This window comes from Stegastes partitus, unplaced genomic scaffold (assembly GCF_000690725.1).
Source record: "Stegastes partitus isolate 25-593 unplaced genomic scaffold, Stegastes_partitus-1.0.2 Scaffold2943, whole genome shotgun sequence".
NCBI classification, from domain to species: domain Eukaryota; kingdom Metazoa; phylum Chordata; class Actinopteri; family Pomacentridae; genus Stegastes; species Stegastes partitus.
Window position 1 is genome coordinate 6,930 of NW_007580674.1, and position 18,741 is coordinate 25,670.

Sequence of the window (18,741 nt, forward strand, 5' to 3'; positions counted from 1 at the left end):
AAAGACATTTTTAGTGCCCCACATATAAAATCCATGCTGCGGTTTCTCTGAACCGCTCTGAGGTGTTTGACTGATCGTGACAGAACTCTTGTGTTTGTTGCACGGTTCTGTACTGACGGTGTTCCACTGGGTTCAGCTCTGGGTTCTTTACAGTTTTAATTCTTTATTGATAATATTGTTAAATGTTTAACCAGCATGTTTGCATCTTATATGAAAAGGTTGTTCATCCAAAGGCGTGATGGACGTGTACCTGCTACCTGTAAGGCCCTCGCTGAGAAGCTGCCATCTTGCTTCGCCTCGACACTGACTGATGCTCCAGACTGTTTCCACCTCAAGTCTTTGCCAAGTTTGGAGGATCTGCTTTCAGTGTCATGCATCGACAACCTGAAACTCTTTACAAGCATCATCAAAGTAATTAACCCCAATGAGCTAAATTCAGGATAACGAACCATCTGGCTCTAACTGGTTAGCTTCTCGTGCTTTTAGCTTGTGTGTTAGTTAACCTTGTACATTGTTCTAGACGGTTTTCTTGTACCGTGCACGTCTATAATTTGTTAAATCATTTTAAATTGTTGTGCAGCACCATTAAAGTAAGAGCTGACAACCGCTTTATGGCTCAAATGGTCATTAGGATGAAACCACCTCTCTGGAGAAGCTGACGAACTTCCCTGTTTCCTCTTTTAATGATGTGTTTTTATAAATGTTTTTTGTATGACATGTGACTGTCTGTTAAACTGCTGCTCCAGGCCTGTGCTGCTGTGGGACTTCCCATGATGCACTGGGCACCTTTCCTCTGCTCTCCATACATTTAACCAACGCTGTCACTGTGTGTTTTCTGACACGGTCGGTTTTTATCCTCCACAGCGACATGAGGCTGCAGAGCTAAACATTCCTGACCTAAAGCTACCGGCCTCACCAACCTCTCAGGTGTGTGTTCTGTCTCCCCTTCACCCAAACCAGGCAGACGTCCACCTCCCCCGACCCGGGTTCTGGTTCTGCTGCCAGTCTTACTGTTCTCTTAAAACTCTGAAGCGCTGTGAATTGGTGCTTCATAAATAAAACTGAACTGAGCTGAATGAGGAGTTTAACGACTCCACAGCTTCCCTTCGTTTGCTGTTTTGTTGCCACGAATGGTTTCATATTTTAGTCTGAAGGCAGAACGATGGAGGAAAGACGTCAGACAGTCGTGTGAACTTTGCACTTTTATTTTTTTGCAAATACACTAGAAATGTTTACAAAAGCACTGTAGAAACATCTGTGCAGTGTAAATTATCAAAACTAAAAATGAATATTACTTTGAAATCATTTTGCACCTAACATGACAAAGAAGATTGTCATTTTCAGCAGCAAAACAAATTAGTACATCTCATAAGGAAACATCTGTTAGTGACCTCAGGGTGTTGAAATGGGGCAGACGTGTTGTTACCGAGAGCAAGTCAAAGAAAAATAATAGTAATAATAATAATGACACAAAGGATGGTATGGCACTAGTGCTCATCCCTGAAGGAGGGCTTCATTCATCTACATACGCTTTACTCAGTCAAGATCGTCAGCCTTCCAGTAAATCACTCCAGTTCCACAGAAAAACGCTGCTTTGCTCCACAAACACAAATTCTCATTGAACACAAACACCCAAAACCTAAACCACTCACCATCACTCTGACAGACTCTGTACAGGACTTGTTCCCAGTGTGACATACTGGTCCATCTTTTGTAGTTTCAGTGTGAAAAAAATTGAAATGATAGACGATGAAATGTGCTGAATATTACAGAATAAACGACTAAATCAGTCCACAGGAGAAAAAGGAAAATACTCCTAAACAAGAAATCAGGGAGAACAACAACATAAATATCGCGTGGCCCCTTATAAAACATCCACAGCTTATTTTACACACCTCTGTATTGCTTTGTCTTACATAATACTGAGATTTCTTCTGCTCACAAAGAGCATTGATTACTTTTGTTTGCTTTGCACTGGGTGACAAAAAAAGGAAAGAAAAAGCAATACCATCCAACGTCTCATTTTTCTTCTTGGTGTTTTCGCCTCGACGTGAAAGGCACAAACACACTCACACAACACTGCTGCTAATACTTCATGTAAGCGGTGGCACCATGTCGTTTGGAAAAGAAAAAGGTAGGCGGTGGTTCCTGTGGCGCGGCCGCTATCGCAGAGCAAACACGGCGCCGGGGGGCAGATCTACGCGGTTATCTTTGGTCGAGCAGGGACGAGCCAATGGGCTTGAAGGATGGGACTCAAAGGTCAGCGTAGTAGAGAGCGGACAGGAGTGATGGCTCAGGTGTTTGAACAGCAACACACACACACACACACACGACGCTCACGAGGAAGGGTCGAGTGGAGATATTTAAAAAGGTGAATAACGATGAACTGTGAGTTTGCACAAGGCGCTGGTCACGGGCGTTCGGTGGAATCAAAAGGCCTTTAGTGAATTGATTTTGCTTCGGAGGAAGAGTTCAACATTGTTGGAGCTATTTGCTTTGTGGCTAAAGGAATATGGAGACCACTTGGCTTCTGTCCAGACAGTTAGCTTAGCTTAGCACACAGGCCGGGAGCGTTGATGCGGAGGAATCCTGCCGCCTTTTGAAATGTGCAGAAACTGAAATGTTTGCCAGTTATCTGTCAGTGCAGTAACTGTCAGAGCCTGAATTGAGCTCTTTGGTTTTTGTACAGAGTAAAAACAACCAAGATGTTACGTGAAATGTCCTGAACCGTAGAGGTGCTGCTGGAGTGACTGTTTAATGAGCCAGGTGAGCCAGGTGAGCCGCCTCCTCGTTTCCAGGCTTTGGGTGAAGCTAGGCCTCAGCGGACAGAGTGGCGTCTGACATTCCACCAACAAAGCAAATAAGCATCTTTTCCAAACCGATGCGTTCAAGGACTCTCCACCACAGTGTTTCTAAACCCACAGTCAGACTTGTGGCACCGGGTCTGGATGGTGCCGAAGCGGCTCGCCCCCGTTTGGGCACCTTCAGCGAACGGTCAAGTCTACGAACCCCAAGAATAAAAAACCCCAACGACACGCGTGATATGCTCAGGTCGCCCGCTAATAAAGGAATGAGAGTGATATCTTTACAAAAAACTGTAACCGCAAAGTCCAACGAATGGCAGCAGGCGTCGGGCTCGTATCTTGTGCTCAGGTGTCAGAGGGTCGGCAACACAAAAAGCCTCCGTGGGCCAACCTGGAACCGAGCACGCTGTGGTGAATACAAACACAAGTCCACCGGCTATGGCATTTTGTAGCAGCAATAACAAATACAAAAGTATATCAAAAGAAGACACTCCATGTGCTGAAAAGCAACGAACACAGAGGCAGGATGTCTGCTGTCCCATCGCAGCAGCATCCCTCACAAGCAACACGAGGCAGGACAAAGCGCTGAAATGTCATGAACACATGGACCACCTGCATCGAAACAAACAGTAACAACAAAAACAACAACAATGAAAGTACACAGGGCACAAGTTCCAGGCAAAGTGCAGGGAAGGTTCCACGTCGACAGTATTATGGCCTTAAATTCACTTCCCACCACCGGCGGGCTTTGATGAGACAAATGTGGCGGACAGAGAGCTTCAACACAACGTAAGACAAACAGTGATTCAAGTGCTGTGTGCTGAGTTCGCCTGAATGCCTACAGCTCCTTGGCAAACCGAATGACTGCACAGCGGCGGGAGGCCGACGGGGCTCCCGCTGGGGTTCAGAGGCCACGGCACTCGACAGTGTCTTTGACAGATCAGCTGTAAATGTTTGATATATAATACAGGACACAAAAAGAACACCTGGTAGCCTTGTGTGAGGACTGGTTTTAGCAATCCAAGTTGTGCTTTCTCTAATACGTAACAGTGTAGACGTGACGGAGCGGCGACACCAGAGCACAGCTAGTGTCTTCAGCACATGGAGCAGGACTGCTTGCTGGATTTGGTCGGAGGTATCTCAACAGTTCCCCTTTACGTATGTACAGCCAGAGAGCTCCAGCTTGTCTGACCAATGCATGAACACTGAACCATTTAAGGCAGAAAGCAGGTTCAAGTCTCCCTTGTAAGTTCTGCGGGTGTTTTTTTTTTTTGTTTTTAAATCTTCCTTTTTGTTTCGTGATGAAGCCTAAAAGGTGCAACTTGTCGAACGATTTCACAGCTAACGAGTCGTCCGCTCACCTACAGAGAAGTTTGTAATGTTAACTAGTGTTTTAGACAGAAAACCAAAGGGCCAGTTCAGGAGGAGGAGGGCATCAAATTCACGAGTACTTCAGGTGTCACTGGGACAAACAGCGACCTGAGAACAGGACGCTGAGTGTGAGATAAAAGGTGCACACGTTTACTAACCGTTACTGGAAGTGTGATGATGTGTTCATGTGCGCGAGTTCATCTCAGGAAAAAAGGCAAAATGCTATAAATAGTTTGGCTCAGTCTGTTTTTTTTCTCCTTTCTTTTACAAAAGTTTTGTTAACAAAAGCGTCCGACCCGCTGAGCCCAGAGCTCAGTCCTAACGTCTACAGGGGCTGTTCTAATCTACCGGCTGTCTCCTCACCATGGAGAGCAAAGAGCCGGAACACGACCGAAACGCCCGCCGCTGTTCACCAGGATGCTCTCTGGTTAGTTTGGAGTCTGCTCTGAAGATCATGCATCCGTGTGCAGCAGCGACGCCTACGCTACCGTGTTCCCCTCACAAGAATACTACGGAAAAAAGGCTTGTCCTGGCCGAGGCCGCCGTAAAGAGTCCCTCCGTGTTCGGGCCCGACCAGGACGGAAATGAGGGTTAGAGTGTGGGGGTGGGTTGTGTTGCAGTACTGCAGGCAGTGAGGGCCATGCTCAGCAGCTAGAGAGGAGGAGGACAGACAGTCATAAGAGGGCTCGGCAGAGGAGCAATGTCTTTGTTGGCTAAACAGTTGCTGGGGTTTGTGTCCCACCGCTTTCCCCAACCCCCCCAATTAAGTGAAAATGAGCCCAGCGTGAACTCCCCCCCGCGGTAATGTAACACCCCTGTGCTGCTCCTCGGCCCCCTTCCTGAGCTCCACGCTCGGAGACGGGGGTCCTCGATCAACACTTCTGCGCCTCCACCGGAGACATGGCGATGTAGGAGCCGTTCCTCATCGGCTGGTTGGCCGGCGTTTCCGACGGCTCGTCTGTTTTGTCGCTGACCTGAGTGTAGGCCGTGTCTTCTTTCGCCGTCTGGGCGGGAAGAGCGAGGAGGAAAGAGGACGTCAGCGTGAACCACAGAAGTGGAAACGTGTCCCAACACTGTTTAATGCTCAACACTGAAATGGGATAAATGTTCTGACTGAAATGTTCACAGTAAACCACTAACAATCCAAATATGCACCAGTTACCACAAAAACCACCACAGGAAACTTAAAAAGGACCCAATTACACTGTGAGGCGAGAACTCAAACAGAACATGACGTCCCATAGAGATAATTAAAATGATAACAAATAAGAGATGATGGATAACAAATTAAAAAGGAGAATAGAAAACAAGGCAAAACTGAAGACTTACAGCAAAAGAATGAAAAGCTTCAGTAAAATCAATACGTTTTACTTCATTCTAAAACAGAAAAGGAAAAAAGGGGGGTTACAGAAAATTAAAATTAGAACATGGTTAATACAACACTTCTTCACATTGCAATTAAGCACGACTGTCACATTCTCTCAATGCTAAGCTAACGGTCTAAACTTCTCTCTATGTATGTTTGGGAAGCTTTCTTTGGAGAATTAGACGAGGAGATCGACGCCACTGCTGCTGAAGTCAGCCGCTGGTTAGCCTAGCTTAGCATCCAGCCTGGACACAGGAGCTAGCAGCTAGCCTAGCTCCGGCCAAAGCGCCTACAGAGCTCACTGATGGTTCTGGGTCCTAACCAGGAAAAAGCTGCTCTAAAGGTACCATAGAGACAGAAACTGTAAAATCTGAAATAATTGTTAGATTTCGAACTTTCCAACGGCTCCTGAAGTAACCGTCTGTGAGTTTCTAAAGCAAAGCCTCAAACGGTGGCATTTAAGTTAAATTCCTTTAATCTGCATGTCTCATTTAAACAATAAGATTCTGTAAAACACTAAAAGTTCTTCTCTGGTCACGTCTCAGGACAAGTGAGAAGCCGTCAGTGACTCAGCGACGGTGATCTGTACGGAAATGATGAAGCAGTCAAACATCTTTAGGTGTTATTTGTCCTGTACAGGTAACACCTGTGGGCACCTGGGCAACAGTTCTGCATGTTGATTCTGGGATTTTTAAAGATTTATAAGTAATAAAAGAACAGGATGACGACCGCGTCACACTCCACAGACACGAGGTGAATCCGTACAAAAGCCAAACTAGAAAGTGCTGGTAGGCGGGTTCTGCTGGGCAGAGCCAGGCCAGCGTCTGGTTCCAGTCTTTCTGCTAAGCTAACTGTCTCTTGGTTTCACATTCAGCATAAAGACACCAGACTGGCATCGATCTCCTCATTCAACTCTCAGCAAAACGAGGTAGAACTTTCCCCGAGCATCTAGCTCCTCCTTTCACATCCTCCCTCTGCTCGCTGAGCAACTGAACTACAATAATCTGAGAGCGCTGAGGTCAGGGTTCAAACACACAATCCTGCGCTTGTGGAGATAAGAGGGGACATGTGCTGCACATCGCTCTCAGGTTATTCCAGTTCAGCGACCTGCAGCTCGACCAGCTCGCCGACAGGAAACAGGAAACTAACACACTTCTTATTCCTGAATTCATCAAAGATGCATCGACTGTTAGAAAACATTCAGCGAGAAAAAAACACCACTTGATCCAGAATTGTGGGAAACTGCTCATGCTGGCTTTGCTGCACAGTGTTAGTGAACATGCGCGTAGCTTTGGGTTAAACCTGCAGCTGCTCAGTGAAGTGGATGCAGGAAACTGTTAAAACATGCAAAAACCCAGTCAACACATGAACCCTCTGGCATGTACTGTGACTACAGTCTACCACCTCTGCACTGTGAGCTAATGTCAGTGGCTAGCACACACCAAAGTGACTGCGTGGATTATTTGTCTACGGTTTAGTCCACAGCAGCGGCGGCGGCGGCGCCTACCTTCTTCTGGCGGTTTCGGCAGAACAAGACGACGAGCACCAGCAGCAGGATGATGCCCATTCCCACGATGAGAAGGGGGAAGTTGGACACCAGAGTCACGATGAGGAGCAGCGTCCTCATCTGTGCTGCTGAGTCATCGTCGATAGTCGCCGTCTGGGGACAGGAAAGACGCCAGCGTTGATTCGGGGGTTCACGTTCGGTTATTGCAACAGGAGTGTGTTAAAAAGGGGAGAGAGCCTCACCTCATTGACGAACATGATGGGGAAAATGGTCTCGTTGATGTGCTTGGTTTTGCTGAGGGGCAGAAAAAAGAGGAGTCGGGGAGGTCAGGGAGGACATCTGGCTCAACATGTGGCCGGGACACGAATGTGGCAACAGCGAAGTGGGTTAGAGTTCAACAAAGCTGGACTTACGGGAAGCCTGTGACCCTCTTCATGATGATATTGAGCTGCGCTCTCTTGCAGGCCCGAATGGGAACCCCCGTGGTCTGCAGGACATTAAACAACGAAGACGTTTCTTTATTTTACTCTCATGAAAAGTCCAAGCACCAACGTCTAGCTGCATGATTTCATTTACATCTAGAGAAGCTTGAGCTGGTTTAAGAAACAAACCCTCTGTAACCGGGATGATGATCAGAAGATTAGGAAGCGACAGTTTCCGTCTTTGTTGTTTCGCCGTAGATGTGAGTGAAGACGTACGATGCATGAGTGTGTTTACACACCGATTAAACGTCTAAGAGCGTCGGCATCACACATCCTGAACTGCTCCATAAACAGTCGTACCTCTGAATTCATCGTTAGTTCTGCACTATGTTACATGAACGTTTGATTAACTGCATAGAAACATATCCGTGTTTATATGTGACGTGTGACTGTTTTTGGTCGTCTGTGTTTTTCTTTTTCCTTCTTTAATCTGTTGGTATATATGTTCACATATGCACACACACTTAACATCTACCTTCTGTTTTTTATTGTTTGTAAAAATCATAGAAAGACTCTAATGAGAACTTCAAAGTCCAGAACACGGACAGAGAAGCACCAGTTTTAATTCGTTTAATGTTGGACTGATGACTAAAGTACGTCATAATTCTTGATTTTTCTATTTTTACTCCTGAATACGTTTGTTTTTTCTCTTTTCTACCATTTTAAATGCGTTCTGTGTCATTTTGAGCGCTCAGCAGCAGTCGACTTTATGAGCTCTACAAACGTAGCCTAATAAAGAAATAAAATGCAGACAAACCGGCTGCTATCTAAAAGCAGCTGTTGTCCTGTGTGCTGATGCAGAGCGTTCGTCATACCGGCTGCAGGTCCAGGTACGTCTCGTGCTCCTCCTTGTTGGGGTTGAGCCCGTCCACGGCGTTGATGTAAGCCGGGTCGGCCTGGTAGAAGTGTGGGAAGGACACCACGATGGGAGCGCCTTGAAGGAAACAAGTCAAACAGACCGAGTCACGTTTGCGTCCCGAGATGACCGAGCGTTTGAGCGACAAGGTTCAGGAAGAGATTAGAGAGGAAACGTGAGATAAGACACGACACCGAGGAGAGATATGGACCTATCTGTCATTGATAAAGTGCAGCTGATTGTCCAAAGAATGTGCGTTTCAGGTTTTATTAGTCGATGCAGTAAAGACAGGAAAAGGTTTCCTCTGGCTACGAAACCTTAAACCTTTTAAAAGGCAAATAAGAATCAGTCCCTCAGTGAAGTCATGTCGGCGCTCCAGAAATAAAAAAGGAAAACGTAGGATACATAAAAAAATTAACTAAAAAGCAAACTTGTTCATTACCTGCAGCTTGTTAACAGATTATATTCAAACAACAAAACCCAGAAGTCGCTGCACAGCTGCTAATTAAAGACTCAATCTAATTCATCATAAACATCAACATGACCAGAAACTAATGAGCTCTTCAGCAAAGACTTTCTATCACAGCTAATCGATTAACTGCTGAGTCCACGACACGCCGCAAACTGAGAATAAATTCTGCCAACAGGAGCTCAGAGCCAGAAGGTGACGTCTTCAAACCGCTTCACCACAAAGCAGCTCATCGGCGCTCAGAGGGACCAGAAGTAGACCTGAAACCGCTATTTGATCATTAAAATCTGGTTTCTTAGTGCATGAGAAGCACCTACATGATAAAAATCACAGGTTTAATGTTTAACAGCACATCTTTAGCTGCATCTACAACAATAAAGTCCAAATGCTGTTTTAACAGAAAACACTAAAACCTGAATCAGTTTAGTTCTTTGTGGATTATTACTAATCAGATTTAAACATACTGAATACAAAAGTACTGCTGCTGAAACTCACACAAAACAAGACATTACAAGCCCGGATATTTTTTTTTTTTGAGCTGTTTTTGTGTTCGAGCCGTGACAGCAGATGTGGAGACATCAAGATGATTTTCATAATTTTCCTTTGTGGTAAAAGCTATTTTTAAAACCCTCAGACGCAGCTCATTTCAGAATGACACCACTTCTCACGTGACCACAGGGCTCGATGCTGATTGGCTGCCAGCCAGGCATCACATCGTGTCGCCCATGAGGTGCGTTGGCCTCATATGAATCAGAGGAAGTGATGCTGTCAGCCAATCAGGTTTGATTACGGTGAGTTCAAACAGCAGACAGCCGTTTGTGAAGTTCTGGGTGTTGGTTGTTTCACCGCAGCTGGAACGTAGCGGCGAGAACAGCAGCACGGGAACTTCAACAAGCCGCGGCGACGGCACCGTATCATTCACAGACACTAAACGTCTCCATGTGTCAGAGCCGGTGGAGATCCCTTATCAGAGCGATCCTCCTCCACTCAGCGACCGACCGTAGAACACCTGAACCACCTCCACACACAGCAGCGCCGTTAATCATTGAGCCGCTGTTGATAAAAGCCGTCAGAGCCCAGCCGGGCCGCGGTGGCTGACCGGCAGGACGCTTTAGGGCCAGGAAGAGGGGGAACTGGGTCATGGGGCTGGTTGGAGAGGAGGTGGTGGGTAACTGGGTCAGGCTCTGATCACCAGAGGAGGTGGGCAGGGACGGTACCGAGCCCTGGTATCAAACTGGATTCATAAGCTCGTTAACGGTTCTGCTAACGGTGCTTCAGAAAGTAAGAAGAGCGACGGGCTGCACGATGCACTTTGGCTCCACAGCGGAGTTCTGTCTGTCAGAGTTCTAACGGACAGAACTCCAGGTGTGTTGGTGTCTGAGCAGCTGTCGCTCACCTGTGCAGCACCAACAGGTGCCCAACATCATAGAGTACGATTAACCTTCACGACAGAAAGTGTCTGTCTGTGCATCAGAGCAGAAACACGATCAGTCTGTGGAAACCTTCAGGAAATGTTCATCTCACACCTGGACAGATGTTGGACTGCTGAGCCGGTAGGTAACCGGGAACCAACTAAACCACACAAACACAGGCTACTGATTAAAAGCTAGTCTTCACTGACCAGGTGTTGGACCTGCGGCGGCTAAACGTTCAGTGTGAATGTTATGATCTCAGCTTCCCTCTCGGAGCTCAGAGCAGCAGCTTTCAGGGCGACAGACAAACTGACTTTCACGGTTCCTCTGATTCAATGTTGACGTTCGTGCTAGAAGAAGAACTTTAACTGTATTTTCACTAAACTATAAAAGTCCTGCATTGATTTTACAGTCAGAAGTGAAGCTGGTTTTCTCAGCGCAGCGTCCTGACATTCACCTGATACCTGCTGATGGCTTCAGTCCTGATGCTGGACAGTTTAGTGAAGCTCTGATCATCAGTATTATGAACAGCATGTATGAGGAAACAGAGCTATCTGTGTTCTGTTCTTGTTTAGTTTCCCCTTTAAAGAATAAAAACTACCGATCAGACTCCTGTTAAAGTACCGGATCCATGAGCAGGATCTGCAAAGTGGCGGTGCTGTTAGAAGACTCGTGCCGGGGCGCCTACCTTCTCGACAAACGCTGACTTTGAGCACCCCGGTGCCGAGGCAGTCCCCGGCCGGCACACAGAAGCCGGCGTTGGTGGGGTTGTCTTTGGGGTTCATGAGGACGTCGCTCGGGGGGGCGAAGCGGTACGCCTGGATCCCCTTCACCTCCACGTCCTCCACGTAGGCCAGATGAATAGACCTGAGGGAGGACAGGCAGAGCTGCTGTAAGGCTGCAGGAAGTCTGAATGAAGAGCCATCAGGAGGAAGGAGACGGCTGTCAGGCCTAAAAACAGGCTTCATGCACAGAGTGACGTGTTTTGGCTCCAACGCCGGCCTTATCGTACACTGCAATCACTCATGTTCTTATCAGTGGAGTTGGAGAGCATGACTCAGCCGGCGTTTCCTAACATAAACCTCACCGGACGCCGCCGTTCTCGCCTCGCCGCCCGGGACGCTTTGACTGTAAACAAATTTATGGCCATGTGAGAACATGTCCTACCGGCAGAGATCAGCAGCGAAGATGTAGAGCAGCTCGTTCCTGTTGATGAGCGGGTGGAAGACGGCGCCGTCCGTCCCGTTGATCATGTTGCTCTGATTGGACGACCACCACGACATCTCCCTGGTGGTCAGGAGCAAACAGGTGCTGTTAGGGCTGCATGTGCTGGAAGCTCAACCTTTACTCCAGCGCTGCACTTCCTGCTCTGCCGTTCAGCTGAATCGCTGCTCATCTCGTTAAGCCTGAATGCATCAGTTCCCTTCTGATGTAAACACTAAAACTGCTAAAGATCAAACCCCTGATTTCATGTTTACGACACGGTCGCAACAGGGCAGCGAATGAGGATTACTTTCAGTCCATAAATCTGCTCAATGCTTCCTCAATAAAACGATTAATTGACTTGTCTGTGAAATGTCAGAAAACGGTACAAATGTCCGTTAGTTTACCCACAGTGCATCTGCAGCAGGCCCAGAGCTGCAGAGCCTCAGTTCAGGCTTGTGTCTGACAAAGACCAGCTTCAAATCCTACATTCATACGATTATTATAAAGATTAATACTCCGAAAAGAAAAACACTACACACATCTCCAACATATTTACACCTGTTCATGTACCGCTCACATGCATCCAGTGAGCTCTGAGGAGCAGACAGCAGGTTGGAAACTGCAGGATTAAACTACATATGAAAGCAGTTAAGAACAGTCTCAGCCTCCACCAGCTGCAGGAACGTCATTCCCAAACAACCGGTCCAGTCTGGTGCACAGCGTTTGTACTGGAGCATTTCTACGCTGTTGTGTTCAGTCCTGACGTCCTAACGTTCATTTTGCAGTCCTGCTCTATCCAAAGCCAGGGAGCCGAGGCTCTCTCATTCAAGCAAACAGGAAAAAACTGCTTTTCTGTCAGACAGCTGACGGCGTGCAGCAGGAGTCCTCACCTCAGGCCATTCCACGTGTCGATCTTGCCATAGTCCAAGTAGTTCTCCTCGCCGGTGTGGAAAACAAACTCCCCTTCATGTGTGCCGTTTTTCTGTGGAAAACAAGACGAGGTTCAGACTAAGGAGGACGGAGGAAGCGACTGTCAGAAACATGTTCATGTGCTTCGACAAAGGCACAGAAAACGCCGCCCTGTGCTGGCTATGAGCAGAGCACATGACTGAAGGTGGACGTTTTCACACCAGCTGCTGATGTTGTAGAGGCTGGTCTTCATGTTTAAGGCCAAAACTTTTGGACTGTCCACTAATCTGTTAGATATGATCTAGAGAACCAGATCCATCTGAATGTCTCAGTAGTTTAAATGCTGTTTTCTACTTTCTTTAAATTGTTTGTTTTGTAGTTTTATAGAAGCGTTCCACTCTATGTGTGGCTCACAAGAAAACCTGACAACAGTGAAGTTCCTTTTGATCAACTGATCTGACGTTACCCTGAACGCTACGCCTAAAGCGGCTGGTGTTGTGGCCGCTGCAGACGTTGCTATATAAACAGGAAGCATCAGCGTCTTCCATCAGCACGCAGCCAGTCTCACTTCTGCTGCGCCACACTTCCTTCTGTCTGACATCCAGCGGGTCAGAGCGTCCCGTGGTTCTGCACCACAGTAACACCCAGCGCCACTCGCTCACCTTCCACATCAGCCCGAAGTACTCGTCCACGTCGGGCTTCAGGGAGTGCAGCTTTGTGAGGACGGGGTCTTTGAAGCCCCAGAGGATCTCGTGGACGGTGCGGGTCATGAACAGCTCCACGCCAATGCCGTTCATGTACATGGAGACAAAGGTCCTCACGAGGATGGAGTAGGAGCTCAGCTCGTTCATAACCGCCTGGAGGAGAAAGAGAGGAAAGGCTGGAGGGTGAGAAAGCTGCCGCTGTGTTTGGAATACTTCATGTCCTTTCTGTGCTAAAACACTGCATTCGTTTCCACTGGACTGTTTGTCTTGGCCTGAAGCGCACCGAGCGTCCACGTCAGAGACACCAAAATGTCACAACACAAGCTGAGGGACAATGGCTCCGAGTGTGTGAGCGGAACAACAGCACACGAGGAAATAAAAACAGACATAGCAGTCAGATGTGAGGGACTGAGCGGCGCTGCCAGTCGTAATAACTCTCCATCCTGTACAGACACTCTGTCTCACCACATATGGGATGTTGACCGTCCTGATGATGTCCACCTCGGGGTCGCCGGCCGACTTCTCCGGCACAAAGACAAACGTTTTTGGGTTCAGGGCGTAAATCTTGGTGCCGTTCTCCAGGAAGGTGACGTTTTCCCGCGGCCTGTATTCCCTGCAGAGGACGGAACAGTCAGGACACACATCTTTGTTTTCATTTCAAATAAAATCACGATCCCACATGGTTTCCCATAAACAGCGCTATTACCAACAAATACTTCCCTTTTCCATCACTTCTCATGTTTGAGTCCAACGTACCTGTAAGTGTAAGGTCCGATCTGTTTGACAGCTGCCTTCCCGCCTGCCAGGAACACCTCTGGATTGGTGACGTTGAAGAAGTAATACTCCATATAAACAGGTGGAGGCGGATTCTTCCATGACTCAAACACTTGGCTCTTCTCCGTCAGAGTAATTTCCTGCCAATAAAAAGATGTTCAGATTGAGAAACAGCAACAAGGAATGAAATTCCCAAAGTATGACAAGTCTGACTGAGCTCTCTGGTTCCTCTGCTGTATATATATTTGGTGCACTTTGAAAGCTCTTCACTTTTCTGAATGAGTGCCATCTGAGAGCACACACGGCACTGTATCAGCGAGGAGCCGGGTCGGTGTCGGGCCAAGACCCCGAAACACAGCAGGGAAGCCGAGAAAAGTGCCTCAGCGCTGACAGACATCAGCAGATCTCTGCAGAAAACTGCTCTGACTTCAGCAAGTCGAGGCAGGAATGTGAGTGGGCTCCCAGTCGGCCCACACAACTCAGCAGAACACGTTCAGCAGTGACGACAACGCAGCGGCACCACTTCACCACCGGACTGCACGCAGGACGTCAGGTGAAGCTGAGCGTCCAGAATACGCTGAAACCCGGACAGATGTTTGGGTTGTGATCGTGTGGAGGAGAACCAAGGCCAGCAGTCAGTCAGTGTGACACAAGCTCAGCGGCCGCATGTCTGAACACGAGAAACCGTAGCGTAGCTGCAACAGAAAGCTAAAAGAACAGCTCCCAGTGCATCGACTGAAGGTGCTCGTCGACCGGGGAAAGCTCTTTCAATGTATTTTTAAACCTGGGAAAGAAGCCGACCCGCTTCCTCTTGTGCCCTTTTCACGGCGGAGTTCCTGAACACCCTGCGTCCCCCGAGTACACAGCGGTGCACTCCAGAGGCCATACATTGTCCTCCGCGGTCGCTGGCAGCCACTTACTGCTGAGAAAATATAGCTTAAGGCGTGGCGGGCAGTTCCTGTTTGCGTTACGACTTCCAGCATTCAAACGCGTAACGCTCCACGGGATCGCTTTCCGCGTTTTGTTGCACCGTCTCCTCTTAATGAACCCGCATCAGAGGGGTCAGCACCGCATCGACCAGGAGTCAACAAAATAAGAAAAAAAGCTGAGATTGAAAAACACTCCAGCTCAGGAGAAAAGTGGTTCCACATTTTACATCCACAGACCACACTGCCACAGCAAGCAAACACTACAGACAGACTGCCGATGAAAACCCTGCCAGCTTTAAAGCCACACTCCAAGTTGTGACAAGGCCTGCCTCACCTCTGTAGCTCAACCTGTGATACTTTCATCATTAATTAATCATTCAGGCTCTGAAAGTCCAAAAACCGTGAAAATCGCTCCTCATACGATGGAATCATGTGTCCTGTTTAGTGCAACTGCTGAAGATGCTCGATATCAACCAGAACATCCTGACGTCTATCAAACGCTCGTGGCTTTCTGCCGGACGGATCACCACACAGGAGCTCCTCTGGGCAGCCGAGGATCCTTTGCATTGATTTTCATTTCCAATAAACCAGAATTACTGATCATGCACTGGCCTCATCTGGGATTCAGCCCACGAGACCGTCGACGTCCTGTGAAAAGACTGAATAATCAAGTTCAAGTTTGGCGTCACGGCAGCAGAACTACTTGTGCAGAATCAGAGGAGAGCGGCTCAAAAAAAAGAAAAAGGGAACTCGAGGTATTTAAGACGCTGGATTCTCTCGAGTCTCGACGCTTCTGCTTCTTAATTAAGACCCCAAATGAAGCCGGATAATGCAGGGGAAGGGTGTGACCGTCAAGCCAGTGCTCTATTTAAACAAAAACCAGCAGAAACCACTCAGTTTGGCCCCTTTTACAACAAAATGCAACCTCTGTGCCTTTCCGAGCAGGGATGTGTCTCGTCTGGCCTCCACCCTGCAGCGACCTGCATGAATCTCTGTTTGCCAACCTTGAACAAAAGGTCTGTCCAGAAGGCCTCCATCAAAGTTATACACCAACGTCATTTATCTCACAGAACCTTGATCCACCACAAACAAACAGAACAGCTGTGGGACAAAGTGGAGAGAAGTCTGTCACTGCTTTCCTTTCACAAGTTGCTAAAGTGAAGCTGAAGTGAACCGGGCCTGAGGCTTCGGTGTGGTGTGACGAGAGCCTGCTCGAGTTCAAAGCACAAAAACACAGAAACTAAATTAAAAACAAGGGAATTATTTGCCAGTTTCCAGAAGTGCCTGCTGTGCTGAAGACTTTGCAGCTCCGAGCGTGACCTTGTTCTGGAAGGCCGGGCTACGCTACAGCGAGAACTCTGCCAAACAGGCTGAGAGGAGTGGCAGGAGAGGCTGTTTTTCTTTTTCACTTTCGTCATCCGAGCCCAACGTCTGGGGATAGGCCGAGGCTGGAACAACAGCCAGGAATTAGGGAGATTGCTCGCAGGCAGAAGTCGTGCCCTGAGGGACCGAGAAGTCGTCGGATTCCTCACATGACTTTAACGCCGCTTCTGTCCACACCCAAGACAGAACCCGTGTCCTGGAGGTAGCTGGCTCGTCCCAAACTACACCATGATTACAGAAAGCCACCTTCAGAGTCAGATTAGGAGGATTTTTTTGTTGTTGGAGTGGGTTCAGCGTGTCCCCCGGCCAGCCTAATTCAATGGGAAGCCTGTGGCCAAAGAGGATTAGCTATGCTGTCATGTCATGTAATCGCCGGCCACATCAGAACCAGGTCCCCTGTTGATGAACTCTGACTAACTCTCTTAATTTGGGTCCCCTGGGATGCTGCCGGATACCAAATGGAAGGAAAATGAGACCCAGACCTAAATTTAACTGCAGCTGTTTGTGAGCAAAACAGCTTCTTCTGCTCGGCCCGTTTTCCTTCTTTTTAACAGAACTTTACAACAACAACAAAAAAAGGCTGATGTTTTTCTTACAGCGCTGATAAACGGAGCATCCGACAGTGATTCATGTCAGCAGGAGGAATGTGAAGCATTTTAAAGGGCTGAGAGCAGCCAGTGGGTCTGCAGGACGGTGTCAGCTGCCAACCAAACCCCTCCTCCGAACCCACCGGGCCGCAGCTCCACCACTGACCCAAAACTACAACAACAAGCTCACATTCACAGTCCAGAATCCCTCCAGGCCACCGGGTCACAGCACACTGACGAGGCAGCAGCGGTTTGTGCCCAGTTTTAGATTTTACATTTGCACAGTTCTGGTTCGGTCCATCCGGGGCTCATAAACACATGCTGTGTTTTCTACAAACAGCCGACCAGAGATGAAGCTCCACAGAAAGGCCACATCAGGCTTTGACTGAGTGGAGGACTCAGAACGCTGCATGTGGAGCAACGAGCAGCATGTTCAGGACCTGACTGGGTCAGGTACTGCTGGTCTGTCTGGTGGAGGACCCCCACTCACCCACTCTCCCTTCCCCCATTCCTTCAGACCTGCTCACCTCCCCCTACCCCACATTTCTACTACTACTAGCAGCAGAGCAGCAAACCGAGCCCTGCATCAACAGAACTATGTCAGCGGGTCATGCGCAGAGCTGCGGACACGCTGTCAGAGCCTCGCTGCGCTCACCGGGCTGCGGGCCGAACCTCTCCTGCCCGTTGTTCAGTTCGGTCCAGTGAAGCCTGTGATGACTGGTGGCAGCACACAGACGATCCGAACCGAGCGCTACGGTTCGTCACATGGCGAGAAAAACGCACCAAAGCGAACGGTGAGGTCACGACGGATCCGCCGTGGTTTCCCCTCATCTGTGGGAGTCACGGGGGTTTCTACCCACAGCCGGGCGTGTGTCCCGGTCCAAAACCAGCGTGCTGAGGACTTTATGAACAACAGAAAGCTACAAGCCGAAGCTCGCGACCACGTAGCGGGACGTGGACGCCGCACAGCCGCGGGTCGGTGAAGGACCGGGTCTCCCGCAGAGCTGGAGGTCCACAATGTAGCACAACACGTTCACCGCTAAACGGTTCCGATGCACGGACGGACACACACCGGCTGATCTCGTGACCCCGCGTGTTATCAGCGATGCTGCTGCTGAATGCGCATGATTGGCCACTGCGGAGGAGACACGCTCCGAATCCGTCCAGTGGGACAAACGGAACAAATGTGAACCGGTGTCATGTGTTCGGGTGTCCGAACTCACCTTCTTCAGCCGGCTGTGGATCATTGTTTGGAAGACTTGAGCCACGACCAGGGCGATCCCCACGATCAGGAGGTGAGCGCACACGATCCCGGTGGCGTAAATGGCACAGGATCTCCGAGTCATGGTGCCGGGCGTGTTGGGCTGTCCTCTGGGCCGAGCACGAACTTCACTGAAGTCAATGATAACTTCCAAAAAACCTGTTTAACTGAAGGTGGAGGAGCGACGAACCTCCGTCCTCCGGAGCAGCAGCTGGGCTTTAAACTTGTCTCCTCAGGTCGGTCTCGGTCCCGGTCCCGGTCCCGGTGGGTCTGACTGCTGCTGGCACGTCTTTGGTTTAAATAGTAATAAAAGGAAAACAACGGAACACTCGGTGATGTTTGGACCTGGAGCCCAGAGAGGAGGGACCGAGCTGCTCGGAGGCGGAGGAGAAATGAAACGGCGGCTCTCAGCACATCGGGACGTAGCTCCCCCCCTCACCCCCCCTCACCCCTCCTCCTCCCCCTCACCCCTCCCCCCTCTACGCATTAACGAGGCCGTTCGGGCGGAACGCGCCGTTTGGGTCTGCATGGGCGGTGGGTGTGTTCGGACAGAGAGGCCGTGGTGGTGCTGTTCTGATGTCACCTTTAACACATGCATGTACATAAATGTACACTCTAATGGACCGGGTCGGGGTTTCACATGTTTCTGCACTTCTACGGTGCATCCGGGTCCGGGCGGATCCACAGAGGTTCGTGTGAGCTGAGCTGCACCTCAGCGGCA

At 48.9% G+C, this 18,741-nt stretch overlaps 1 protein-coding gene across 2 annotated transcripts; it reads right to left on the reverse strand.

Moving 5' to 3' along the window:
* Positions 1–1,187: 1,187 nt before the first annotated feature.
* Positions 1,188–18,410, reverse strand: scarb2a (scavenger receptor class B, member 2a). Of its 2 annotated transcripts, XM_008306108.1 has the most exons (13): positions 17,983–18,410; positions 13,843–14,000; positions 13,552–13,699; positions 13,045–13,239; positions 12,364–12,455; positions 11,435–11,554; positions 10,956–11,134; positions 8,346–8,464; positions 7,462–7,535; positions 7,291–7,342; positions 7,049–7,201; positions 5,505–5,552; positions 1,188–5,179 (listed from the first exon to the last, which is right to left on the reverse strand). In XM_008306108.1, exons 1-13 carry the CDS (start codon positions 18,103–18,105, stop codon positions 5,048–5,050), a joined length of 1,593 nt encoding a protein of 530 aa, XP_008304330.1. In that variant the 5' UTR covers positions 18,106–18,410; the 3' UTR covers positions 1,188–5,047. The 2 variants fall into 2 exon arrangements, with proteins under 2 accessions (XP_008304330.1, XP_008304331.1); XM_008306109.1 differs by lacking the exon at positions 5,505–5,552.
* Positions 18,411–18,741: the final 331 nt, after the last annotated feature.